This window comes from Peromyscus eremicus, chromosome 1, assembly GCF_949786415.1.
Source record: "Peromyscus eremicus chromosome 1, PerEre_H2_v1, whole genome shotgun sequence".
Taxonomy (NCBI): domain Eukaryota; kingdom Metazoa; phylum Chordata; class Mammalia; order Rodentia; family Cricetidae; genus Peromyscus; species Peromyscus eremicus.
Window position 1 is genome coordinate 90,717,147 of NC_081416.1, and position 27,449 is coordinate 90,744,595.

At 47.2% G+C, this 27,449-nt stretch overlaps 1 protein-coding gene across 1 annotated transcript in view; it reads left to right on the forward strand.

The window, feature by feature from the left end:
* Galnt18 (polypeptide N-acetylgalactosaminyltransferase 18) overlaps positions 1–27,449 on the forward strand; it is a 320,423-nt gene that overhangs the window by 268,456 nt on the left and 24,518 nt on the right. Inside the window, exons 7-9 of the mRNA XM_059268803.1 lie at positions 2,501–2,686; positions 7,563–7,700; positions 13,227–13,322. Of these exons, the coding sequence (XP_059124786.1) occupies positions 2,501–2,686; positions 7,563–7,700; positions 13,227–13,322 (420 nt within the window). The remainder of the gene's footprint in view (positions 1–2,500; positions 2,687–7,562; positions 7,701–13,226; positions 13,323–27,449) is intronic.

The following is a 27,449-nucleotide window of genomic DNA, read 5'->3' on the forward strand; positions in this document are numbered from 1 at the left end:
TGTCCCTCCATGGACAGGCTCAACAGAAGGGAAGAGACTATGGGTCCCCTGAGTAAACAAGGACCCCCAGTCTCTGAGGAGCAAGCCTTGCACCCTCTGCTGGGGTAGTAACCTGACCTCAGCAGCCAATTTACTCATCAAAAGTGAGTGTGCAAATAACAACAAATTTAATAATGATTCTAAAAGAAAGGCACAAACTGGGGGCCCCAGGAACTACCGTGTGACTATTAGGTCAGAGTTTAGCCCAAAGGCACCATTCCTGTGGCCCCATGGCGGGGCAGAAATCGGCTGAGACATCCTGATTCCTTCATTTCCTTCATCACTTTCCAATGTAGTTTTCATAACACAGCAGGCACAGGGCTGAGCACCCCCCCATGCTACATCACTCTCTTCCACTGGGTGGAATGGGGGTTCAGGAGGGAATGCAACCTGCCAAGGCATGTAGCAACTGCTAGCAGAGGTCACATTCAGAATCCCATTCTCACTGACACCAAAGGTGTGCTATTGAATGAGACACTCAGTTCCCAGCCTGCTACTGTCTCACCTTGTCCTGGGAACCCACAGTCTACTCTGAGAGCCACCTAGGAGTGTATGTCAGAAGGAGAATTTGATGAGGGGCGTAAACAACACTTTGAAAGAAGAGAGATGGTTCAACAAGCAGTTGGTGGGAAGGAGAGGAGATGGAACCACAAAGCGGGCTGTGGGGAAGTGACTGTGAACCTATCCCTGAGTTTGGGGAGCTGGATGGGATGGAACACCTCATTACATGTGCTGAAGTCTAGCTGATAAAAGAAGAATTAATGTTGGATGAAGAAGTACTCAGTGTACTCACCATATCCACTGTGTTGCACCATTTAAAGTGGGGAATACAGTGGGAGGTGCCACCAATACGGCTCTGGTTATGCTGGCAGGCACACACACCCTTAAGGGTAAATGGCAAGTTGACTCTGAGAAGCAGGACACATAGCAGAGCCCTCCTGTGAGTAATGTCCTGCTTTGCATTGGTGAAATATGTCAAGAAGTAGCCTTGTTCCAGCCGCAGGGAAAAAAAATTGACCCTGGCACTTTGGGTTGTCAATAATGCAGTCACAGGATTCACAGGTTATAAGGGCAAAGTGCCCTGGAAATTGCACTGTCTCTAGGATGGGTCAGTCGTAGCAGGAAGTGGTACAGCCCAGAGACTGTCGTGTTCCCTCTCCTGGCCCTCAGAGTCAACTCCTAGAGATACTAACTGCTCTTAAAACATGGTCACCCCTGACACCAGCACTGCCTTCGGCTTCTTTGGGAATCAAGCAGGTCTCTCGGTGGTGTAAATACCAGCTGTGTGCCTTTGGACAATGGACCTTTTTCAGTTTGGTTCTACCTGGATTTGGAGATGACAGCAGTGACCTCAGAGGTTATTCTGAGGATTCTCCATGTGATTTGTACGATTGTGGACAGGCTTGACTAAGGGCTTATAATGTACCGGTGCCTTGTGTGAGATCAACTTAATCCTCCCCAGTACCTCATGAGATTGGTGCTGTTGGTGCTGGAGACAGGAATGGAGGCACACATGAGTCAGGGTGACTGCTCAGCATCACACAGCCAGTATGAAGCAGAACCAGGAGCTGGACCAAGGCAGTCTGGCTGCAAACCCTCAGTCGACAGCACTGTGTTCAACTGCTCGCTCCCCAGCACCACCCTGCCCCCAATGCACACCCCAGGCCTGGAACAAAGCTGTCACTCAGTAGGAATTCTTGTTGCCTTTTATTGACCCTGAATAGGAACAAATCAGCAAATTACCTTCCAGTGGCCATGGCTGTGGGGATCCTTTACTGCGACACTGATCAGTGGGAGAGGAGGTCTTCCTGACCAACACAGCCAATTAAGTAAACCTAATTCCTGCCATATCCTGGACCAGGACTTATTGCTGTTAGTGGACAATTGTCAAACACATGAAGGTTCCCTGCCGTACTGCCAAGTGACAATACCGAGCAAATAACCCCCACTGTCCCCAGAGGTCTGGAGTGCTTCCCCTCTGTAGCCCACGGAAGAGGGGACAGAAGTAGAAGCACATGGCTCTTTCTCAATAGCTGTCATTGACCTTTGTCCAGATCTTTGAAGGTCCATTTGAAGACGGATTTCTGAGCTGGGAGTCCCCAGTAGTCCCTTCCTGTTATGTAGTGGTATACAGACCACTGTGGCAGGTGGGGGCGTGCTAACCCAGGGATGGGGAAAGGACAGCTCAACTCTCTGATCTCAAACATCTCATCTCTCTGCCGACATGGGGCTCATGGATGGAAGGAAACAGTACATTAATTCTTCGCAAATAAACTCATGGCAATAAGAGCCAAGCTGCGAATTAATTACTTAATATTCCTACTGCAGAAGGAGAAATCAGACCCAGCACATTCCCTCACGGCAGTGTGTGGAGAGAGCTGTGTTTCTCTGTGTTCATGTTGAATGATGGCCTGTAGCCTGCCTTACAGAGGAACTGATGGGCACACCCTTGTCTTTACAGGTGTGGCAGTGCGGTGGGAGTGTGGAGGTCCTGCCCTGCTCCAGGATTGCCCACATCGAGAGAGCCCACAAGCCCTACACAGAGGACCTCACTGCTCATGTCCGCAGAAACGCCCTCAGGGTAGCTGAAGTCTGGATGGATGAATTCAAAAGCCATGTCTACATGGCATGGAACATACCCCAAGAGGTAGGGAGCCTGGATGGGGCTGGATTTCAAGCTTGGTGAGAAAAAAAATCTGAAACAAAACACTAGACTCCATTTTTCTTCCTAGGGACATTCAGAATCTCATTGGTCACGTCAAACTGTTAACCCTATACTTACTACATGCAAGAAGATGCTGGCAAAGTCTCTAAGCCTTTTCTTATCCACCTCCATCAGCATGCTTGGAGGGGGATGTGTTCTCTCAGAACTTCAGTGGCTTCATTTTAAATGAAAGTTAGAAAACAGGGTGTAGCTCAAGTTGGTACAATGCTGGCCCAGCAGGCACCGAAGCCCTGGTTCAGTCCCCAGCACTGCATAAAAACCAGGTATGGTAGCTCAGACCTGTGATCCCAGCACTCAGGAGGTAGAGGCAGGAGAATTATAAAGCTCAAGGTCATCCTTGGCTACATAGTGAGTTTGAGGCTAGCCTGGGCTACATGAGATCTTATCTCAGAGAGAGAGAGACAGAGGAGACAGAGAGAAAGAAAGTTGGATCAGATGGCTCTGAATTTCCTCCCTGCTCCCAGCTTCCCTAGTGCTTCATGGTTCAGGATCATGATGAATATGTAAATACAACAGTAATGACGGTAGAGTCACAAAGAGTACTTTAATCTCTATGTAGACTAGATTTAAGCCTCTCCACTGAGCCAAACAGAATAAGGAAAATCCATACATCTGTGGGATTTCTTGAGCCATATGGATACAAAGGAGATACGTGCCCACAGGGATCCTCTGTTGGAGAAGACAATTATATGGACATTTCCTTGCCTGCCGCTGTCCTCTACCCTTCTAGTCACTTACATTAAGATGTTTGCCGAGGAGAAGCAATAGTTCTCTCCTAGTTTTTTTCGCCTTGGCATGTGACATGTGGAAATGACTTTCAAACGCTGAGTTGGGAGAACCCAGCAGATGCCAGGTGTGACACTCCAAACCTGCCTGCCCGCTTGTCTGCCTGGGCTCATCGCCTGTGTTGCCTTGTGACGAGGCTGGCTAACTGCATGGCCGCTTTCCTTGCTCACAAGCCTGGGCTTTCCCTTTGGCAGATCTTCAGGAAGCCTCAGTTCTCTCTGACAGTGAAATGACCTTTCTTCATTCAAAGTTTCCATAGGAAATCCCTGTACCCTTATCTTCCCACCAACCCGACGCTGTTCTAGCGGAGTTATTTAAAAAGTTGACTGAGCAAACTCTCTTCTCAGATGGAATCCAGGGCTTCATACATGCTAGGCAAGTACTGTACCAACTTCTACATCGCTGGTCCATCACCACAAGGGAAAGTGACTTAAGTTGTGTCATCTCACTATCAATGGGGAGGAGCCCAGGCCCTCAGTGGAGGTCAGCCAAACCCTGGCAGAAGAGGATTTCCAGGGGGACCTCCATGCTTCTAGATTCATATGAGGCTGTGGGTGTTAGAACTTAGTATTCCACTCAGGATGCTGAGCCCCACTGTGGGAGTCCCCATACCCATAAGGTTCTGTGTAGGGCCGGAGTCCTGTTCATGCTCTGTCCCCTTCGCTCTGCCCCCACAAAGCCACAGAGCTGCCATCCTCCCCTAGTACAGCCAAACCCAGTGAATGGTGGATGATGTCACAAGCCAAACTCAGTGAAAATTAATGTCTGCCTGTGACCCCTGTGAGGGACTAGCACTAACCAAATGAGAGGAGGAGAGGGAAGAGAACAAGGTGAGACACGGAGATGTCCAGGCGAAAATTTCTTTCAGGTAGAGAAAGAAAGGTTGGTGTGTTTTTTATTGGGCTGGGGAGATGACTCAGTCAGTAAGCACAAGGACCTGCATAGATTCCCAGAACCCACTACCGAAAACTGGGTGTGGTGGCACATGTTTATAACCTTCCCAGTGCTGGGGAACAGACCAGCAGATCTCCAGGGCTTGCTGGTCAACCAGCCTCACTTCCATGCTGCGTTCCAGGTCAGTGAGGAACAATGTCTCACAGAAGAAGGTAGATGGCATCTAATCAATGACACCTGGGGCTGTCCTCTGATATGTATCCACGCGCACACACACCAGCTCTCCTCTCCCCCTCCCCCACCCCCACACACCTGTGCACATGCACGCACACCCTCCTCTTGTATCCACTGTCACTTCCGGCTCCCAAATTCCCTTCTTTAAGATTCTTGAGCTTCTGCAGGGTCGAGATTTTCCCAGTTCCCACCCACTTCTCCAGGCACATCTCAAAATCAGGTCTGCCTTTGTCAAAGCCATCACGGACAGGCCTCTAGACTACATGATCTCCTGGACATTGAAAAGTCCTTTCCCTGGGGTTGGAGAGATGGTGCATCGATGAGGACTAGAGTTCAGATACAAGTACTGTGTTACACGTCGGATGTCCCCCAAACACCTGTAATACCAGCTCTGAGGGACCCGACAACCTTTTCTGACCTCTATGTGCACCCTCACACCTGCAAGTGTACATACAAAAAAAAAAATTAAAAAGACGAAACAAGTAAAGTTTAAAAAAAAAACAAAAAAAACTTTCTCAACCTACAGAATTCTCATTTCCTTGAGATTCTGTGGTCTCCAAGCTCTTTGGTTCGACACTCTTGGATTGGATAGGCCCCTCTCTTGGGAGGTCACCTCTTTCTCCCTTAGGGGTTCATCCTCCCTCTACGGTTGTTAAATGCTCCCCGGAGACATAGCCTTCACCAACCTCTCATTCTCCTGCCTCTCTCTGTAATATCCTCTGCTCTTGGATGTGATTATAACACCCATATGCTGACAGCTTCCTAATGAATATCTCCAGTCCTACTTGTGGACTGGCATCTCCAACAGCCAGCTGGACACCTCCTGCTGCTGTCCTCCCTGGCACTCTGGCTGAGTGTGGCCACAGCTAAGCCTCTCCTTTTCTACCCAAGCCAGCTCCTGTTCTTAATTGCCTGTCTCAGTTCCTGCTACCATCTGCCAGACACCTGGCTGGACACTGTTCACAGCCCTTTCTTCCTCCTCTCTTGTTATCCCATTCTGTAAATCACAGAGCCTTTCTGTCCAGCCCCACATCCAGTCACATCTGAGCTCCAGCCCTGCCCATCCGGACTTCAACCGATTGCCCTGCTTCAAATCATTCTCCCTTCAAATCTATCCAAATGATTTATCCATTGCCTTTCTTCAAAGTCTGTGAATGACTCTTCATGGCATACCAAAGCAAGGGCAGGTGCAACGTTTGACATATGTGTGAGCTTGCTAAGCTCTCCTCTCTGTGGGTACTTCCACATGCACCCCCACAGTCCTTATTTGTGGATGGGTCTTGCTGCTTCTCTACCCTGTGCTGCTCATTTCTTTTCTCTACTTGGAGTAACCTGCCCTCCACCTCGTGCCCAACTCCCATCCCTACAAAATCTCCATCCTTATAGATGTCAGTTTCATGACTCTTCATACAGGAAAGCCAACCCCAGCTGGGGAAATGTCCTTCCCCCTGCATGCCTCTGTTACCACTTGGCTAGCCTGTCAAGCAATGATCTGTTGTCTGCAACCTCTGTCTTATTAGACAAGTGACTCTCAAATCTGGCTTTACTTTAAAAATCACTCTGCACTAGCCTTAGAGATTACATTTGAACTGGTGTGGGTGAGGACTCCTGGGACCTGGTTTTGGAAAGTAGTGCAAGGAATCCAATGTCCATCTAGAGCTGGGAACTCCCGGGATAAACTGTGGGCCCCCTGAGGACATGTTCATGTACGTGTTTGTATTACAGTGGCTAGCACAGGGCAGGGCAGGTGGTAGGAGCTCAGTGGACCCTTGCTGATGTTTATGAATGGGTGGGACAGCCTGGCCATGTATGTGGTCTCTTTACCCCTGGCCAGTGGCTCCTAGAGCAATGCTATAGTCCAGCTGCACGGAATCCCATGGAAACCTTACAGAAAATACTCCTCTGGGTCTCATCCCTAGAGACTCAGGTCAGCAAGTCTGTGGAGGTGACAGAACCTGTTGGGCTCACAAGATGATGGCTTAGGGAGGCAGAATTCACTTCATCTTTTAGATTCATCTCAAGCGTATTGGACTCCAGGAAGTTTTCTTTGACATGGATTTTGGAGGAGAAAGATCAGCCAACTATACTAAACGTTATGAAAAAGAGAAAGGAGTATTCGTTGTCTTCTGATAATAAAGGCCAAAGAGCCTTTGTCTATAAACAACCACATAGTTCTTAATCATTGCTCACTGCCAGGAAAAGGATTTCATGCAACTGGTGGGAAAAACACAGTTCAGACATACTGAACCTTTGCAACACAAAGCAAAAGTCAGTTAATAAACAGGAAGGTGTAGGGGAGGGGGGGACACGATATCCAAAAGTTGAAATGAGCAGGAGGCTGGCTCTGGAGGCTCTGGATATATATATATATATATATATATATATATATATATATATATATATATATATATATATATATATGGTATGTATCTCCAATGTCCATCTGTACCATATGTATGTATGTATATCTATATATTTATTTATCTATCTATCTCACTAGATCATAAGTAGAGAAATAATCCTAAGTACAGAAAGAATGGTTTCCCACCTTTAGGAAAACATGGAGGCTGTTCCAAGACATCAAATGGTGGCCCCTTCCTTATCAAAGCTGATGCTCCAGTCTGAAATAGCAGCCACACAAAGTCTAGTATTCTGCCCCCTTATTTTACTATAGCAATCCCTTTTAATACTGACCTCATATTTCAGTGTCCAAATGAGGATAGGGATGGAGTGAATGCTGCATTGGGAAAACCTGAGTTAGCTCCCCACAGGGTCCCTGTACCAGGAAATCTCTGTGGCTCTTGGCTGGAGGCAGTGGGTCACAGCAAGTACGTATAGAGCAGGCCTTATGGGAGCTGCATCTCCGCCCCTGCTTCCTGTACAGGACTCAGGGATTGACATTGGGGACATCACCGCACGGAAGGCTCTGAGGAAGCAGCTGCAGTGTAAAACCTTCAGGTGGTACCTGGTCAGCGTGTACCCAGAGATGAGGATGTACTCGGACATCATCGCCTACGGAGTGGTAAGGAACATGTGTCTTTGGGTTCCATTCCAGTGCAGACAGACAGAAAACAAGACTGGAGCGGGGGTAGTAAGAGGGAAGAGGAGAGAGGGAATAAGCCCACTGTCACCTCTGTGGTAAGCTATAATGAACTTGGGCTCAGCAGTGGTGGACGGACCTTCAAGAGGCTTTGATTTCCCAGTCCAAACCTTTCCAGCCCCACTGAGAGAGAGAGGACTGTGCCTCTCCTTTACAGTCCTCAGCAGTTCACATCTGGCCCCAAATCTGCATAGTCCTCTTAACAACATGCATAAAGAAGCAAGTGTTAGCTTCAGATTGCAAGGTAACACAGCTGACACCACAGGTACCCCCAGCTGGGGTGACTGGGGTTCCTTCAAATCCCATTTACCTCCATGCATAGACTGATGCCCCGAATTCGTGTTTGAAGCCTCCCTGGGAAGAGTTCTAAGAAACATGACCGTCCTGAATGGACTGAAGGATTTTGTAGCTTTATTTGTTGATATGCTGTTTTCTCCAGTGTGTGTGGTAGATCTTGACCTCAGGCTGGGGGTGTAGCTCCCTGGTAGAAAACTTAGCTAGCATGGATGAGGCTCTGAGTTCAATCCCCAGCACCACTGAAAATACAAAGGAGAAGGAGATCTTGACCTCTTTCCATCTTATGGACTGTGAGCTTTGGTTTCTTCATCTGTTAAATGGGGTAAGTTAATACTGCCCTCATTGGCTAGAAGCAAGTCTGAGAAATGTGAATGTGTTTTCTCTGTCCGGTTAAAATACTTTGACCTTGAGAAACCCTTCCATGAGGACCCTCCACTCTTAAAGTACCTTATGCAGTATAAGACTGCTGTTTGAGTAGCTCCTGTACTGACTGTTAAAGTCTGAACACATCATTTTTTCTATGACAGTTAAGCTCTTGACTCTACTCGGTGGGGCTACTTACATTATATTCATTTTACATATGAAGAAACAGGCAAAAAACTGACTTGTCTCTGACAGAGCCTGACAGACTGGCTGGAACCACACCAGCCCTTTGCTTTGGAGGGAGAGTGCCCCTCCTGCCTTTTTTGATATACCAAGATGAAAACTTGAAGGCAGAGCTGAGGCCTCTTTGGTGCCCCATGATCAGAGCTGAATTAAGGGCTTCACCAGCTGGGAACATTATGGATGGAGCTCTGCCTGGGAGTATGAAGTCTTTACTGAGAGGTTGGACTCAGAATTAGTTCCTGATCCTTCTATCATTAATACTCAGTGGTTATGAATGACACAGAGCTGGGACCCCCACCCCCAGATCGTGGTTGTCTAGGAGGCCATCTTGTAGGGATGAATTATATCTTCCATGAGAGCCCCATGCATGTTTTACAGTCCAAAATGGCAGCCTCTTGTCTTTCCACTTCGCAGGTTGGGGGGATGTCAGAGCATCCCCTCAGCTGATGCTACCTGATACTCCAGATCCTCCATCACAGAAGCACTTTGCACTTTATGGAATCTATCAGTTCCTTCCACATCACCAGAACCATCCAAGGGATGCGCTCTCCTGATGTCCTGCACTCTGCTCCGTAGAAACTGTATTGCCACTTGGCCACTGTTGGACCCAGTCCTAAGAGAATATTTTTGGTCCAAAGAAAGTTTCAGAACAAAGCCTCCATGAGCCAGGCCTAGCTTCCAGACTCACATCCTCATCAGGCCGTTGCTGAAGCTGAATGAGATTAGCCACACTCACCAGGAGCTGCAGAGGAAGCAGTAACCGTGGGATGTCTGCATGTAGCCATTGCGCTTCCGGGTCTCGGCTAAAGGCCCTTTCTTCCTCCATGTAAACGTGTCTTATCTTCCACATACGTGTATCAGCAGGTTTCTCCTGGGGCCCCTTGATGACAGAGACAGAAAATTTTGACTGCACAGATAGTAAATGGCAGTTACTAGGCTGTGTCTAGGTCTGTCTGGGTCCAGCTCAGGCTGTCCGTACTCTGTCACAATGAAATCCACCCACTCATCATCCCACAAAGATGAACTTTCTAGCCATCCCCAGGACTGGCAGAGGTCACTATCCTTTTAATGTTCATGTACCAGCCACTGTGAAAGGTCCAGCCAGCCTCTCCTTCCCCTTGTCTCCTCTATATAATGTCAGTGCCTGGCTCCTTCAGGAGCAGAGACATGCTTTGCTGGTCCAGAAGTATCATGAACTCTTAATGAAGGCCACACAGGATGCAGCCACAGGAGCAAGAACATTTGCTGGGTCTGAATTGTTCTTCCTTGGTAATTAGTTTTATTCTAAAATTCAGAGGCCAGACGTCTTTGCAGGGGCAGCAGTTTTTAAAATCTTTTATTTTTCCATTCCAATTCATGTTCAAACTACATCACTCAGGTCAAATAAATGTTTGGGTCACTCAATTGGGCCAGTGTCAAGTCCATAGCCCAGGCTATTAACCCACTAATAGGTCTCATTACTGCTCCTTCAGGCTGAAGGAGCTGTGGGCTGCACTGCATGGGTTTCCCCTGAGCCCTCTGTCTGGGAGATGGGGTAGCTTTGGGTGAATCCCAAGTGTGGTGCTGAGAGCAGAGACGGCGAGGCAGCTGGAATCAGACATGCCCCGCTTCTGGACATTTCTTGGCACTTTCTTACTGTACAACTTTGACATTGACAAAGCCTCAGTGTCACAGTAATCCACTTCAAGGGGCACATTTTATAGTATCAGGCTCATAACCACACATATAGTGGGAAAAGCTTGCCCTCCAATGTCAGGCATACTGTGGCCCTGTCACTTACAAAGCAATAGTGCCCTTCATTTGTTCATTTTCGGCACACACTCATTCAACGAGTGGCAGTTATGTGCTTCATGCCCTGGTCCGTGCCACATTCAGTGAGGAAGAGTAAGGCCCAGTATTGGTGATGAATGAGGAGGCAGGCAAGTGAAGAGCAACCAGAAAGCAATATGCCCAGTGCTATGGTAAGATCCATGAGAGTGAGGCTGGAGAGATGGATGACTCAGCAGTTAAGAGTGCTTGTTGCTCTTGAAGAGGACCTGAGCTCAGTTCCCAGCACCCATGTCAAGCAGCTATATGTCCAGCCACAAGAGATCTGGCCATTATAGACATCAACAGTTAACACACACACACACACACACACACACACACACACACACACACACACACACACACTTAAAACTAAAATAATTTTTAAAGAGAAATGAGAGTGTTGGGGAAGCATAGGTCGAATGGTCTCACTCCAAGACTTGGACATGCGGGTAGCAAGCAAGCTGAACTACGAAGACAAGGAATCTGTAGCCAGGCAAAGAGAGCACCAAAGCAGAAAGTGAAGGTGATGGAAGTCCTCATGGTGTGGAGACAGAATCCCAGACGGGGGAAGGGGACACTTGCCACTACACCACCGTTCCAGCCTGTGGCTTCTTCTGAGATCTAGATGTGACTCATTTGGAAGGCACTTCACATGGCTCCTGGCACGTCAGTGCATTCATCACAGCTAGTGTTCCTGAATGGCTTTCAGGAAGGTTATAGCAGTAATGGAAGAAGCTAATGATTCCCACTGCTGGCTACCAGGCCCCGTGCTAAGCCCTTGCAGATATTATTTCATTTAATCTTCATAACATCCCCGAGCAGCAGGCACTATTATTATCCTTATTTTCAAGGGAGGAAACCAGACAGGGGCAGTTACTTGGTCCAAGACCACGCTGCCAGCATCAGCACTGCGCCCCAGCCCCTCTCTCTTGCGTCACTGCCCTGAGAGACCACCCACTTACTAGGGGAGGAATGCACCAAATGACACCCACCTGTCACCCGGAGGCCATGGCTCAGGACCTAGGCAAATCCAAGCCTAACAGCATGTGTGAGTCTCTCTGTTCTAGCACCTAGCAGGTCTTCATAGTGGGTCACGGATTTAGATCCTACATCTGCCTCTTCATGAACCAAGTTCAAAGGGTATTTATACATTCTCCTCCCACAAAGGCAAGCCTAGCAGTGGGCACAGGGCACATGACAGAGGGTTGCCCACTTGGATGCTTCTAGGACTTCTACTTGAGGAACAGACAGACTCCCATGTATTTCATCAGAACCTCTGAACCGCTGGGGGAAGACAACACTACTGTAAGTGAGCCAAGGAAGAGGGCGCTTGAGGAGGACCTGACCTCATTTTTTGTCTGACATGCAGACCAGATGAGCCTCAACCCCAGCTGTGCCATTGCTTATCTGCTGAATGTCATGCCCCTCATCTGGGTGTGTCCCACCCCTGCTCTGAGGTGTCTGGACTACACAAGCCCAGCCTCTCCCTGCCTCTCACCTCCTGCCTGAATGATGACTCACCCAGAGTTCACTGCCCAAGGCTCCCTGGAGTCTCCTCTCCAGTCTCTCATTCTAAAAGGGGGGCTTTGTGTTGAAAGAAGGGAAACCCAATTAAACTAGCTCAAGGTGAGCATGGGCGAAGACACTGTGAGCTCTCTCAGGAGCACACAAACTGGTCGTGTGTGTGTGTGTGTGTGTGTGTGATCCTGGAAGCCGTGGAAGCCCAAGCAGGGGCAGGTGGCATCTTTTTCTTCTGATTCAAAGCCCTGCGCTTTGTCTCCCCCTTTAGTCATGACCGATTTTCTCAGTTTACACATACCCCACAGCAGATCCTCCTGAGACACGGTCTCATTTACCCATAATTCTAGTGGCTACTACCTGCTGACCCCATCTCACATCTCTGGGCTCATTTAGATCCAGGATAAAGAACCATTGTATGGTCAAATTCTAGAAAGATATAGAAAGAGAGAGGGTGATTCATTTGTTATAGACTGTGGGTTGGTACCTAACTGTCTACCCTGTTGTGGCTGGTGAGAAGGCCTTGTGACATGCAGGCTATCCTTTCCAAGGACTCAGAGTGGGCTTAGATCATGAGAGCCATTGAATATGGACTCTCTTACAGGGATATATCCTGCTGATTCATAAGACTGGATTTATACACTTACAAGATTAAAAGATTTTTATCTCTTTTGCTTCCACCAAACCCCTCTCTCTTATTCCATCACCAAGCTTTCTACTCTGGAGAATTCTCAGCAGCTGGTCCATCCTTGGGGGCTGACCAAGCCCCTGATGGATCTGCAGGAGGCACAGAACCTAGAGGTCCTAGAGAACCTCCCAGGATTAAAAACAAACAAACTTGTTACCCACTTTGCCCAACTCAAGAGCAAAGGCTCTCTGGGGACTCTTGAAGGCCATTGCTCCACTGCTGGAAAAGGGGAAGAAAGGAGATCCTAGTGTTTCTCATTGTGCACGTCTTGTTTTTACTCGGATGCTCTTACTCTCTGAGTCAGCTGACCGTCTAATGAGATGTCCTGATTTCCCATGCAATGGGGGCCAATCCCCACCCTTACCCTTACAGTGGAACAGCTGGGGCCTGCTGATACCGTTGTGTGTGGTGACCTGGGATTGATGAAGAAGCTGAGTCTGTTGGGGTGTAGACTCACCTCCCCTAAATTAATACATGTGTTTTCTCCCATCTTTCCCCTTGGGTGTGGCCACGTTTCCTCTAATGTTCAGCTACAGAATTCCCTGAAGACTGATTTGTGTCTTGATCAGGGGCCAGATACAGAGAACGTCCCCATCGTGTACATCTGCCATGGAATGACACCCCAGGTGAGTCTTCAGGGGACCCCTATGTCAAGGATGTGCATGTGAGTGACTGGTGCGGGAAAGCACAGCTGGATTCTGCCATGGAGTCCTTGAACCCAGAAGTCTCTGCTGTTCATCAGGAAGTATTCCTATGAGCCCTACGAGAAGTGTTGAATCATAGGGTTGGTGTATGTTTCCTTTAAGGAACATTACCTGTAATAATCTACTCAGGTGACCCAAACAAAATACCACAGTTTAAGCAATAGAAATGCATTTCTCACGGTTCTGGAGACCAGGAAGTTCAAGATCTAGATGCTGACAAATTTGGCAGCTGGTAGTAGCTTGCTTCATAGCCATCAGGTGACCTCCCTTCCTTCTGCACTCACAGGGTATGGAGAGAAGGGCCCCATAGGATGAGGTGCTGGTGTCTGGCCTCACAAGAACACTAACCCTATAGGATGGGGTTCCACCCCTATGACCTCACTCAGCGTAGAGATTTAGAGAAGTCTAAGGCTATCCTTGCTGAAAAATCACAAAAAGACACCTTTTGAAAGAAATGCTAGGATACGGCTCATGGCAAAGAGGCTGAGGTCGGGGGTGTGATTCACGGACTTTACCATCTCAGCAGAAACCAAGGATAGAGATGGATGACATGGGAGAGACACAGAGAGGGGTGGGGGAAGGAATGGTGACTATCAGACCACTGCGCTATGAAGTCTAGAGACTTGTCTATGAGCTGTGCTGCTCTTCAAGGAAAGGGGGGTGTTATGCCAGATGCTGGAGGGGACACTAAGATCATCAAAGGTGCCACTGCTACCACAGGCCCAGGGAGCAAGGCATTATCCTCCCCAGCCAAAGACCACTAGTGGTAATTCCTGGAGCATCTGCAAGTCGCTGTGGCAGTGAAAATATAGGAGAATTGGGGAAAGGGCAATGCAGACGACATCAGGAGCCTTGGCCCTAGGCTGGGTCTCTCAGTGTCACTTTAACGTTTTCTGGTCCCTTAGTTTGTTATACTCCATTGTGGGGGTATAACTTTATGATAAAATATATGAAATATAATCAAACAGTTCGGTAAATTCCTACCTTTGTGTGTAATGCCGTCGCCATCCTAGTCAAGCCTGCCATCCCTGAGGGCTTCCCATTTGTCCTTTCAATCAGTACAGCGACGGGTAGTGACAGTTCTGATCTCTCCCCAATTGACTAGCTACATCTGGACCTGTCTGTCCACCTGTAAATGATGAAGCTGGATTGGCCATCTCTAGACCCAGCTCTGCTAGCTATGACAACCTGCTTATCTCTCGTTCTTTTGTTCTGAAAGGCACTTGGCTGGAAGCTGCGAGTCTATGATGTGCCTGCCAGGGATGCTGGGATCTGCCTTCACAAATCAGCTTCTTCGTGTGCTCGTACACCTGAGTTCTGCAGGAAGCATCAGACCTGATGCCTTCTCCTTCCAGGTTCATGCTTTCAGGGTCCAGCAGGCTTAGAACCAGGCTCAGGACACAGGTTACCAAAGAAGGAAACTATGTAGACGCTTGTGGCAGGAATTGGTTGAGGATAGACCTGAGAGAGGCAGAGAGGCCAACTTATCCTGGAAGTCGGCTGTGTGTCCCTGCCCTGAGTTTCTGTATCCATGCAGTATGAACACAGGGACATGAAGTGACTGGTGAGATGTCAAGAATTCTGGCATCCAAGGATTCCCAAAAGAATCCTCCAGCCCTCAAACGTATCGTGGAGAGGCTTCAGAAAGAAGGTGCTCAGGGCACTTTTAGGAGACTGGGGATAGATGCAGGCCCCATAGGGCCACTGTTCCCCGCAGACTTTGTCTAACCACACGTGAAACATGCATTTTGATGAGATTGTTCCCTCCCTCTGGCAGTTCTCAGCAAGACCTTTCACAGGACAGGGAGAATCCAGGGATGATCACACACGTACAGATGGAATGCCCGGGTCTCCATGTGACCTACACACTGTACTACCCCAGAGGAGAGCAATGGCCTCACATTGCTGTCTAAGGAACATAGATAAGTCCGAGATGACAATCTTTCTGACCTCTGCTGCAAAACCTCACAGGCCCTTCCCTGAGAATCACAGCCAATAGGGAGCCTGCAAATGCTGAAAGGAAACACATGAGGTAATAACTAGAGGTTAAGAACCAGGGAGATGGTTCCACAGGCAAAGGCACTTGCCACCAATCCAGGCGACCGGAGTTCAATCCCCGAGAAAGAGAGAATTCATTCTGGCAAGTTGTCTTCTAATCTTCACTTGTACACTAAGACACACATGCACACACACACACACACACACACACACACACACACACACACACACCACACACACCACACACACACACACACACACACACACACTGAGAGAGAGAGAGAGAGAAAGAGAGAGAGAGAGAGAGAGATGAATAACTGTAATAAGATTTTTAAAAAACATATGAGAGCTGGAAAGATGGCTCAGCCATTAACAGCTCTTGCAGAAGACCCAAGTTCAGTTCCCAGCCCCCATGTCAGGTGGTTCACAATTGCCTATAACTCCAGCTCCAGGGGATCTCATGCCCCTCTGGCCCCCACAGACAACTGTACTCACATTCACTTACCCCCACACAGACACACAATTATAAAATAAAAATAAATCTTTGGGGATAGGAGAGATGGCTCAGTGGTTAACAGTATTTGCCCTTCCAGAGGACCTGGGCTGCTCACAAATGCCTATAAATTTCAGAAGGTCCAGTTCCTTCTTCAAGCCCTCACAGGTACCCATGTGCACATATACATAAGATAAAAATTAATCATTTTTAAACTTACTGCTGGGTGAAGCCATACCTCTCACTAGCCAAGTACCTTGGGTAGATGTGCCTCAATTTTATTCCCCATAAAATGGGGATTATAGCATTACCTATCCTGTAGGGTTGCACACAGATTACACAATGGCTGCACATGAAGCCTTTACATGGTACAGGCTGGCCCATGAGGGTTGCCTGTTCTGTGTGAGCAGTTCTTATTACAAGGCTGTGGAGAGACTCAAGTCTATCCTTGAGCTAAAAGAATAGTAATGATTAGCCTGGAAAAAAAAAAACAGCCTTAAGAGAGAGTTGAAACTTCCTTCCAAAATAACAGGACACACGTTTGTCTGAGAACAATGGGACTCTTCCGGCCACTGGATCAGGTGACAGTGATATCTCCATCATCTCTGCCCAAGCCGTGTTGGTAGGCTTCAGGGGCATGATGTCTAAATTAAGAAATCCCTAAGGTTCTTCCTGCTCTGTGGCACTGTCTTCTTTTTACTTCAAGACAGAGTCTTATGATGTAGCCCAGGCTGACCTCAAACTCAAGACCCTCTTTTCTGCACTAGTGCTGGGATTATAGCCCTGCTCTTTCCTAGTCTGTGGTACTTGACAATTCGTCACACATATAACCCATCACCATGTCTGTGTTTCCTTTTATGTCATCTTGAGTCTACCATATGTCCTGTAGCATGCTTGATCCTGGAGGACAGTGGACAGGGTCCTCATGACATTGGCTTTCTCATACTCCAGACGGACTATTGTCTACCTTTAAATTGCCATATAGTTACCATACAAGGGAAAAGCTTGAACATTATCTAACTGGCTTCATTTGAGTTTTATGACTTGATTTCGGCTAGCCTCAGCAAGCACGGTAGAGGAAGAAGGGTACAGAGGCAGCCCCACTGGCTGGTTAGCAGTTCTTGCTAACCCTGTAAGATGATTAAGTAAATTCTAAGTCTATCTGAAAGGCTATCTGCAGGCATTTCTACAAAGCGGTGTTGGAATAGGGTGGACAGGTCAGACAAAGTGGTTAACATCTTACAGGGAAATACAATTATTGCCTTCAGTGTGACCTTTCCTACCCGGGCAGACAACCAGGCATTGCTGTATAACTCTGTGGTGTCTGAGAGTTGATCAGAAGGGAAAGAGTTCAGGCAAACGCAGATACAATACTCTCAGAAAACGACACGCTCTTAGCGGACCTGTTAAACAATGCCCGGTGTAATATCAAAAGGACATCTAGGTTCTTTATAGGTCTTGGGTAATTTTCTTTTTAAAAATTACATTTATTTACTAACACACCCATGTGTGTGGGGTGTGTGTGTGTGTGTGTGTGTGTGTGTATGTGTGTGTGTGTGGTGTGTGTGTGTGTGTGTGTGTGTGTGTGTGTGTGTGTGACAGCATATATGTGGAGAACAGAGAACAACCTTTAGAAATCAGTCATCTCCTTCCACCATGTGGGTTCTGGGAATCAAACTCAGAATGTCAGGCTGTGTGGCAAAGCACTTTTACCCACTGAGCCATCTCACAGGCCCTAGGTATTTTTCTTACTCTTTTTTAAAGTTTGCTGAAGGTCAAATGCTCTTCAGACCATGTGACTCGTTGACCCTTGTAAATTGACAGCCTGACAATGTGGCCTTCCTTCAGTTCCCACAGCTCCCCTTACCCAGTGCCACAAACTGAGAAGCATGTGCAACAAGACTGTCACACACACACACACACACACACACACACACACACACACACACACCGCCCCCAGTTCTGGAGACTGGGAAGTGCAAGCCGGGCATGCTCCCTCAGAAGGTCCTAGGAGGGAGGTGTCCCGGCCTTTCTCCTACCCCTGGAACTTCTTCAGCTGCTTTCAACAAAGCTCTGACCCCTGACACCAGAGTGTGTCTGTCCAACTTTGCCTCTTACACACGCACTTGTTGGTTTGGAGTGGGAGCCTGCTCTATTCCAGTGTGACTTCACCCAAACTTAACTAATGGTATCTGCAATGGCCCTGATTCTAAATATGGCCCTATTCTGGGAAATGAAATTAAAGTTTGACAAGTGAATTTTAGGGGTGTACAACCAGACCTATCAATGTCCTCTGTCCCTCATAAGGACAGGCATGTAACTAAACTGGCAGTCTTTCACTTCCTTGACTAAGAAGCACCTCACATAACTTCCCCTTCTAGCTCATTGGCTGGGCTGAATGACATGGCTCTGTCTGACTGCAGAGATGGGAAAGTGTGGATTTCTGGGTACCCAGAAGGACTTGTCTCTATCACAATAATATAAATGGTTTCTGAGTCCACTTTACCTCTGAAAAATAAGACAACAAGAAATGGGTATCTTGGGTATGAGATGACTTGTTCTATGGCATCATGGTTACGAGCAAAAAGGATGAGGAAGGAGGTCAGTACTTCAACCTCCATTTTTTCTTCACTTTTGTTTTTTCCTTTTTATTTCATTCTTCAGATATGACAGGTTGTCTTTCATGAAGTCATCATGCTTTCAAAAGTTTTATTTCCCTTGAAGGATAAATATATAATGGTAGGAATGTGTTTGGAGTGACTTCTAGTGGGTACCAAGGATCCCCAAAGACACAAGAGACCCAGAGACAGCTTGTCCCACAGCTGGGTTAAACCCTCAGAGAGAAACGTCACTCTGATGGAATCATGACACTCCCAGGTCTGAGGGAAGGCCCTGAGCAGGAGAAAGCATGATGTGGCTAATCAAATTAGTGAGGTGAAGCTGCTGGGAAGGATGCTAATTGGTTAATGAGTAAATGTAACCATTTTATTTAAATTAGCAGCAAATTTTAAGCAATCCTCAAAATAACCGAGAATATTAGCCCTAATTAGTGTAACAGCCTGGAAAATTTCTCCTAATGGGAAAAATACAATAATGGGGTCTTTCCACAGACTCCATCCAATTTATCACTCATTCACTCACTCATTCATTCTTCTGCCCATTCACTGCACATGCGCTGAGCTTTATGCCTAGAACTGGGAGAGGGGAAGGCCACTTACCTGAGTTCCCAGCCTGGAGGAGGAAGATGAACACAGATAATTAGCTGCCATGATGAAACCCTGCAGCCTACCATCCCAAACACCTCATTACCCCACAGGGGGCATGTGGGGTCAGAAAGAACAAAGCAGAGTCTGAGGGTTTCTTCTATCTATTCTGCCAGAGTTTTCTAAAACATAGACAACGCATCGAGATGAAGTATATCTCCTCTGGGAAGGTACGTTCTTAGCAGTAGAAGAAGAAAGGAGGAAGGGATTTTAATTCCTCTGGAAGTCTGTGAAGTCCTGAAGTTCCCACATCAGTGCTTCAGGACAAGCTTTGACTCTGGGTGTAAAGAACTGAGTTGAGCTGAGAGAATTCTGTTCTAACCTGAAGATGAATTTCACGTCAGATCAAGGACCGTGTTTAAAAAAGTTAAGCCAAGCACAGAAAAGGAAATGAACTTTGTTGCATGGCTTTTTTTTGTCATTACCTCTTTGGTTTTAATTTTTATTGTTGTGGTGTTGTGGATTGATCCAAGGCCTTGTGTGCACCAGACGAGTGCTCTGTCAGTGAGCTGCATCCACTCATGTCTTCATCATTTTTAAGAGTACTCACTTGGATGCTCGGTTGGTTGGTTGGTAGACAGACAGATAGGTGGGTGGAAAATGAAAAAGACTGCTTATTTCATTGTCTCCTGACAACTTTCTAGAAGTTTCCATTTGCCAGTGGGTCACAATGGCGCACTCACCCCTTCCCTATTTGACAATGCCTTCTGAATGATAGATAGCTTATGGATGGATGGATAGATAGATAGATAGATAGATAGATAGATAGATAGATAGACAGACAGATAGATATGGGAAAATGGAAAATATTGATTATCTCATTGTCTCCTGACAACTTTCTAGAAGTTTCCATTTGCCAATGGGTCACAATGGCCCTCTCACTCCTTCCCTATTTGACAATGCCTCCTGAATGATAGATAGATTATGGATGGATGGATGGATGGATAGGTAGGTAGATAGGTAGATAGATAGATAGATAGATAGATAGATAGATAGATAGATAGATAGATAGACAGACAGACAGACATGGAAAAATGGAAAACATTGATTATCTCATTGTCTCCTGACTACTTTCTAGAAGTTTCCATTTGCCAATGGATCATAATGACACTATCACCCCTCCCCTACTTGTCAATGTCCCCAGTGATTCCGGAGCATTAAGGACACCTCATAGATTGTGCTTGCATCTCCAGGCCTTTCATGTAACATTCCAGAGACAATTGCAAACGTTTTGCTTTGTGTGCCAAAAATTTAAATGGTTTTGCACTTGTCAGTGACCTTTGGCAGATGTCTCCACTTCTCCACAACTTTTATCTATAAATAAATAGAATGCCAGGCAAAGAGCAGCTATGCAGTTTACAGAGCCTCCCTGTATTTCTTTCCTGTCATAAGAGTGTGCCCTCCCTGACTCCCAGTCAGCAGGCACCAGCTTATACCTGGCAGTGCAGGGGAGGTCTCCCATGGCCTACTAGATTTGGTTGGCACTGTGGTTTGAATGTGTAATGTCCCCCATAGGCTCACGTGTTTGAGCACGTGTTCCCAGCTGGTAGTGCTATTTTGGAAGGTTGTGGAATCTTTAGGAGTTAGAACTTTGGAGGGAATGAACCTTCAGGTTTTCTAGCCCAGCCTCACTTCCCATCCACCCTCTTCTTCTTCCTGCCTGTGTGTACAGTGTGACCAATCACCTCACACCCAGCCACCATGCATTCCTTGCCTTGATAAACTCTACCCCTTAAACTTTAAGCCAAAAACAACACTGTCCCTTGTTGCTTCCATCAGAGCAAGAGGGAAACTAATGATATGGCTGGTCACATGGATCTCTGCATCATTCAAGAGGTCACCCTGAGAGGATTGTCTGGATCTTACACACAGTCCCAAGGGCCACAACTCAGGCAGAATGCTGAGAAAGTAAAGCCTCAGGACTGTCACATGGGCTGGTCCCAAGTGTGGCCCACTTGCCCACACCCTCTGACAACTGGTCTTTGACACTTTCCCACAGAACTGCTTTCTCGGTGTGGGGTGGTTGTTTGAGGGGTGGTCCTAGCTCCAGAGGATCCTGGGAAATGGCCAATACATAGAAGAGTGGATCTCAGGATCAGACAGAGCAAGAGTCTAGTCCCAAGTCTGCCTACACTATGGGACAGTTGGGGCAAATGAGTTGATGTTTCCAACACCTCTATTACTATTACGTTCTAATCTATGAGCACAGAATTCTGATGTGCACATCCCCTTCTGAAAGTCCTGGGACAGGAATTGCCTCACTCACCCCCGCAGCCCTGGAAAGTATCCATGGAGACCAGGAGCCTAACCATCCTTGGCTGGGACCCAGAGTCCTGTAGCTTGCTCTCTTGTCTCTCTGTTCTTCAGGGAGGGTGATTTCATGAGTTGCTTGATTCATGCATCCTGCAGTATCACTCTTTGCATGATATCTACTGAAGGAAGGAGGCTAACATTGTAGTCCCCACCCCCACCCCCACCTCTTCCTCCACTCCACCCTACTCCGCCCCACTCCACACTGCCATTCACCATGAATTACAGCTCTGCTGTTTAGTCAACCTGTGACCTGCCATTGATAGAATTCCTGATTTCATTTTATAATTTAAAGTAATGCATAACTCATAGCAAATACAAACTACAGATTGTTATATTGTTTGTATTTACTTATATTTACATAGATTGCATGCATTTACATATACACACAGAAAATCACTGTGTATCCATATCTTCTTGACTCTGCATGCCTGCTTATTAAATCTTAGTGCCACCTTGCCAGTTGGTCCCCAAGCCTATGCCCCTCCCAGGAGGCAGATGCAGGCTGTAAGTCCTAGAACTTCATGACAGGTGCTTAGTCACGCCCAGGGGCAACCTATCCAGGACCTGAGGCTAGGGAGAGGAGGACTGGCTCTGGAGCCATTTATCAGAGAATCCTCCTTTGTTCTGGCTGCTCCCAGAGGCACCGGTGACACATATAGGTTTCCCTTTCTGTCACAGTCAACCACCAGATTGCCTGAGGTTGCCCCTGAGAGCCCACCTACCTGGATCTGGTTCCTCCTCAGGGGGTAAGAAGAGTGTCCAACTGCCTCCCACCTCTGCCCCTGCTTTAGAAACGTACATCATCTACATTTCTCTCCGATGATGCCTCATGGAAGTAGAGGCCCCAGGTGGGATAGTCAGTGTTGGGGAGCAGGGCATCACAGGGAACAGTGGGCTGTTGGAGGTTCCCAGGCGTGAGGCCATGATGTCAATTCCTCCTTCCACACAGAGTGATGGTGAACTCTGAGCTGTTCCTGCAGCTTCGGTGCTAAAAAGGGAGCTGTCTGATTTGTTATTCACTCCACATATGTTCTTCATTTCATGTCCAAACTCCGCAATTAGAGTCATCAAGAGCGAGTTTTGCATGACTTTTATTAAACTCCCACAGGCTGGGAGCAGGCTGTCATTAGCAGCACACAAGAGCCCAGCGTTCCGGCTTCTAAGCAGAGGGCTGCTGTCCCTGGCCTCCTGCCCACATTTCTTTGCAGAGCTTTGCTTCCCAGGCGACTCTGGCCATAGGGACAAGATGGGAACCCAGTGGCAGAGGGGCTGAATTTAGATCCTAATCTGGCTGTGAGTGCTTAGGCAAGTCACCTGACCTCTATGGGCCTTGGCTTCCTGATCAGTAAAATGGGCCTAGGAATGGAATGCCAGATAAAATATCAAACCTGTATGTGCCTCACACCAAGTTCATCATCTTGTTCCAGTGAGAACCCTCTTTCCACGAGTGTTTTCAATGTTGAAAGATAATTATAAATTGACAATAGTGTGCATGCACATTTGCTGTGAGTTCTTTCTGGGTACCTCTCAAAACACTTTCCTTGTGTAAGCTAACATTCCCAGCAGCCCTTGAAAGTGGGTACTTTGAATACCCCGTTCTTACCAGGTAGAAAACTGGGGCTCACGGTGATTGTGTAACCCAGGAGCAGAGCCCGGCTTGCCACCTAGATTGTCCACTGTGGAGCCAGGCTCAGAGCGGACTCCACGCTGCCCTCCTGCTTGCTGAAGTGTGGCGCCCTGCTCTCAGAGAGCCCCCTGGTGGAAACAGGACAAGGAGCCACACAGAGTGGAAGGATGCTGGCTGGCACCCGGGACACACCAGTCACAGCTGCCTAGCCTAGATCTCCTGTTAGGATCTGAAGGGAAACTGAGTCTAGCTTGGAGTGTTCTCCTGAAAACACTTGTGGAGGAGTCCCAAGACAAGGCCTGGGGGGATTTGAACTCTCTCCTTCCCCGTACTCCCTGGGCCTGAGCTCAGAACTCAGGTCTATGAGCTTTCTCTCAACACCTACAGGCCATCTGCCTGTGTCCCTTGTCTTGACTGTCCCACTGTCCCTTGAGGAACTGGGGCGGCCACCTTCCCAGTGGAGATGTCCAATCCAGACCCCTACTTTCTTTCTCTCTTCCCCATTCTTAGGCCCCAATCCCAAACCCATCTCCTTAGGGAAGACTTTCCCTGTCTCCTCAAGCTGCTCTCCTTCACTGGTGCTTCTCAGATCTCTGAGCTTTGTCTGATTCTGTTAATACTCTCATACGTTCAAGTGCAAAAACAATCATTCTTGGTAACACGTTTATTATTATTATTATTGTTATTGTTTATTATTATTATTATTATTATTATTATTATTATTATTACTGGGCTTTCTCTACCCCTACATCATAAACCCCTGGAGAACAGTGGTCTTACTATGTTTCATAGTTGGTTGTTTTGAGAATGGATTTCTTGTAGCCTAGGTTGGCCTCAAACTTGTTATGTAGCTGAAGATGACCTTGAACCCTTGACCTCTACATCCCAATTGCTGAAAATACAGGAATGTACCACCACACCTGGCTGAAGACCTTTGTTGTCCAGTGAGCTCTCTGCACTCAGTCTATTCCCTGGCTCACAGCAGATGCTGCATGTACTCTGGATAGCAAAGTTGTTGGATTTTCAGTAAATGACTGTCTTACTTAGCGTTTTATTGCTGTGAAGAGACACCATGACCACAGCAACTGTTATAAAGAAAAACATTTAATTGGGGCTGGCTTACAGTTCAGAGGTTTAGTTCATTATCATCATGGCAGAAGCATGGTAGCATGCAGGCATGAGAGTTCTTGACATCTTGATCCACAGGCAACATGAAGAGCTGTCACACTGGGCATGACTTGAGCATCTGAGACTTCAAACCCCATCCCCAGTGACATACTTCCTCCAGCAAAGCTACACCTACTCCAACAAGGCCACAACTCCTAATAGTGGCACTTCCTATGGGCCAAGCCTTCAAACACATGAGTCTATGGGGGCCATTCCTATTCAAACAACAATGGCCTAAACACTTTTCCTCAAACCCTGGTGACCTGCTCAGGCACACTGGCTCTGTCATTTCCTAGCCTGACCCAAAGTCTAGTTCTTCATTTACTGCTTCCTGGAGTCTTTTCCAAGATTAAGTGGGAAGTTCAAAGGCATCACTCTGGATGCACAAATAGCCTCCGTTTGGTACATGGTGGTTGCTGGGTTTGTTAGTTTTAATACTAAGCCCTCCATCAATATATGGTTATCCTTGTGAGATTAATGTTGGAATTAGTGTTATTCTGTATATCTTCTTCCAGACATGACATCTTTACATGAAGACATGGAGATGGAAGCCTAACAGCCGTGCCCCACACTGGGCTGGAAGCCATTCTCCTTTCTTGGTGGCCCAGTTGCTGTGGGCACAGGTTGGGTAGGGATGAGAGGCACATCCTTCCATTATTGCCTCTCTGCCACCACATTTGGCTGGCATGTGTAGCTGACCTGCTTTTCCACACGACCCAACCCTTGGGCAAGAGATAGAGGAGCCTCCTCAGATGCACAAGGTTCTACTGTCGACAAGGCTTAATTCACCAGTGAGTCCCCTCTCCTGCGGCTGCTGTAATTCACTCCCCATTTGCAGTGACATTATAGGACTGCTCACACAGGAGTCAGGATAATACAGTAGACAGTGTAAGGTAGACAGCATTCATTCTTCTTCCAGTGTGCCAAAAGCACAATGTCCTCTCAAAGGTACCTCCTCTGTCACCTATTTGGAGCAGGAAGTGGGAAGAAACTCCCGAGGTTCACATGAGCACACTAATGCCCTCTACATTTAGGGTAGGCCCTCAACAAGTGGGTTATTACTTTCGGTGGAGTAGTTTGTCATTGTGCAACCTGTTTCTATTGATTGTGCAAATCACCACACCAGGACCCTGATCACCAGTGTGATCCAGATGCCCCCAAAGTGTCTTCATGTATTTTCTAGGGCTCCCCTCAGCCAAGAATCAAAGAAAGGAGGAGCCAAAGTCGATAGGCTCTGGGCTTTAGGAAGGGCTAGTGCCACTGAGTACTGACACCTGCACAGTATTTGTACCACAGAACCTTAAGGACACGTTTAATCCATTTTAAGAAAGTTCCGAAGGAACTGCGTTGAGAATACATGATGGGCATAAATGAATTCTCCAATTTGATTTTTCCAGCTAACTGCATTGTCTCATCACCTTTGTCCCAGATGCTGCAAGCCTGCTCAGTGCTGCGAGTGAGCCCTGGGAGGGCAGCTCTTTAGTGGAGCCCTCGAGGGTGGTGCTGTGTTAATATGCCGGGAATTTAAGTAGAGCTGGGCCTTCTAAATCAATCACCAGGACAGCTTTATATTTTCCTTTGCTCAAAAAATACACTATTCACTGCAGTTACATGTGTGGGCGTAGAGGTTGTCCTGGGTGAAGGACACCAAAAAGGAAAATTTCATAACATTTTCACTGCAGGAAAAAGGATTCGCTGGTCTTAATTCTTATAGAACTGGCTACAGAAAAATATCAGCATTTCTGTACTATCTCTGCAGTCCTTGGAATGGTCTAGGCTGCTCAGAATTACTCCATTACTCCATTTTATTTGGCTGGAACATTATAGATGCTTAACAAATGTGGGTTAAACAAAAGAATAACTAAATAGGAGATTAGTAAAAGTTTTTTTGGGGGGGAGTGTTCACAAGATGAAACAGGCCAGTGTTGGCCTTCTTGTCGTTTGGGGGGTTTTCTATGATGGCAAGGTTCACCCTGGAACCTGTACTTGGAACCTGAGGACCGCTCGCACTAAGAGTCCCAACCTGTATGACACGTGTAGTTATATAGAGCCTCTGGGAGGACGTGGTGATGATGCCTCTGATTGAGGAAGTGAATGAGAAGGTGAGCTTTGAGTATGGCCTCTTCTTCCCAGAGTTTTCTCCAGAGGAATGAAGAGAGGGGCTGGCCATCAAGGGGGACTATGGGGTTGAGAAAGATGTGTGCTTGGGTTTATTTTCCAGGGAAAGCAATAGGCAGGCATGTTTTGAGGTAAGAGGAAGAACCAGTAAATGAGATCAGCATCAGGATAGAGAGGACATAATAAACTAAACAGCATCCCTAGGGGTGGGTGGGGTCTGAGTGAGGGCAGGAGAGGATGCCATCCAAGGATGGGATGGGGCTGGTCCTGGACAATGGGGAAGAGCCACTGCTGAGGCTCTGGGAAACTTGGAGAGATGCTCAAGACAAGTTCATGGCTGCCTTGCTGGTGAGTGGGGCATCTGTAGAAGAACAGAGAGATCAAATGCTCCCAAAGAGGAGATGCTGGTTAGCTTGGAGAGACCTATTTGAAGTTGAAGGTCATGTCCGTGATAGCCTAATTTGTGTATGGTCCTCTCTTACTAGGAACATCCTAAGCTCTTAAAGTAGTACAAGATAGCTAAATTGTACCAGCAAGAGACAGTGCTTCCTTGTTTCTGGGGTGGTGAGCAGATAAACATTCTGTCTAGCTCACTCCATGTCCTGGGGAGAGCCATTTATCCACTGGGCTCTATGAAGAGTGATGATTGGGGTCAGGAAGTAAGGAGCATGAAGCAGACACAAGGGAACAAGTCTAGATGAATTTCCAAGTTGAAGTTCAATGGTCCCTAGTATACTTTATTAATATGCTAGTCCAATAAACTCATGTGTTTGAATGTGTGTTATGTGTCAAGTGGTAGGCTCAGTGATCATCAGATAATGGTGTTGCAAGGTGACAGTGTCTTCAGGGAACTTGGGATCTAATAGGGACCTGTGGTACAATGATGACATTGTCACCTAGCACAGAGCATTAGTCACTCCTATGCCAACTTCCCTGTAACCACAGTTGGCCCTGTTTCCACAGATAAGTAAACAGAGAAAATTACAGTTGAATACATTATCTGTGCCACAGGCAGGTGGAAACAGGGCCTTGAGTCTAGGCACTGTGGATCTGGAGTCTGTCCCACATCA